The sequence below is a fragment of the Geospiza fortis genome, unplaced genomic scaffold, assembly GCF_000277835.1.
Source record: "Geospiza fortis unplaced genomic scaffold, GeoFor_1.0 scaffold43, whole genome shotgun sequence".
NCBI classification, from domain to species: Eukaryota; Metazoa; Chordata; class Aves; order Passeriformes; family Thraupidae; genus Geospiza; species Geospiza fortis.
In genome coordinates this window covers 1,632,897-1,633,839 of record NW_005054431.1, presented here as the reverse complement: position 1 = coordinate 1,633,839, position 943 = coordinate 1,632,897, and the positions used below count along the sequence as shown (strand labels likewise).

At 56.1% G+C, this 943-nt stretch overlaps 1 protein-coding gene across 1 annotated transcript in view; it reads left to right on the top strand.

The window, feature by feature from the left end:
- Positions 1–943, top strand: part of ZCCHC9 (zinc finger CCHC-type containing 9) — a gene marked incomplete at its 5' end in the record, with an annotated part of 5,349 nt that continues 4,406 nt past the window's right edge. Inside the window, one exon of the mRNA XM_031061920.1 lies at positions 1–207. Coding sequence (XP_030917780.1) covers positions 1–207 — 207 coding nt within the window. The remainder of the gene's footprint in view (positions 208–943) is intronic.

Genomic DNA, 943 nt, shown 5'->3' with positions numbered 1-943 from the left:
CTGGCGCCGGGCGCGGAGCCGGAGCCGCCGCGGGCAGCCCGGAGCAGGAGGAGGAAGAAGGAGTACGAGAACCAGGACGTGAACGGGTTCGCGGCGCACCGCGGGGAGCAGCAGCAGCAGCAGCAGGAGGAGGAGGAGGCGCGGAGGAAGGACAGGCGGCGGGAGAGCAGGAGGCTGAGGAGGCAGGAGAGGAAGAAGAACGCCATGGTGAGTCCTGCCCTGCAGGCACGGGAGAAAGGCAGAAACCCTTTCTGCTCAGCGTCTGGGGAGTGTGTCAGCTGGCAGGAACAGTGAGCACAGTTACACACCTTGTAATAAATTGTGTCGGGTTAAGGCTGGGGGGATGCCCGTGACAGCATGTCCAAAGCAGTCTAATCAAAGCAATAATAACAAGCTCTGATTCCTAGTAAAGCTCACATAGTGCACAGTCCTCACTCTGTGGGGAAGAGACAGTAGGTTCAGCTGATCCCACAGATTACGATGGAGTCTTCCCAAACTTTTCCCTGCTCCTAACTCACTTTTGTACTGTCTAGTTTACTTTTAGGTGGAGATGCAGTGATTTCAGTCACACATCTTAGTTAGGGGTGGTCGTACGTGGGGAGTGGGTCGCTCAGGGTAACCCTGGGCTGGGATGTGCTCAGTCCAAAGACAGGGATTTCACCCCAGCTGCTGATCCCACAGAACATCCTCCTTTATCTCCCCTGCCTTTCGGCTGCTCTGTGGCTGATCAGCTGCAAGGTTCCTTCCTCTGCAAGGATTTTGGCAGGACTGTGGGGTCTCTGCCCTGCTCCACCCTCCTGTTAGTCCTGCCTGGATTGTGCTGTGTGTGGGGGGGGGACCCATCCAGGGAGTAGCCACTGTATTTTCCCCTGAAATTTCCCCTTTTAACTCCCAGTCGTTTTCCCACAACGCTGTTAAAAGAGGTACAGCTCTCTCTCTTTCC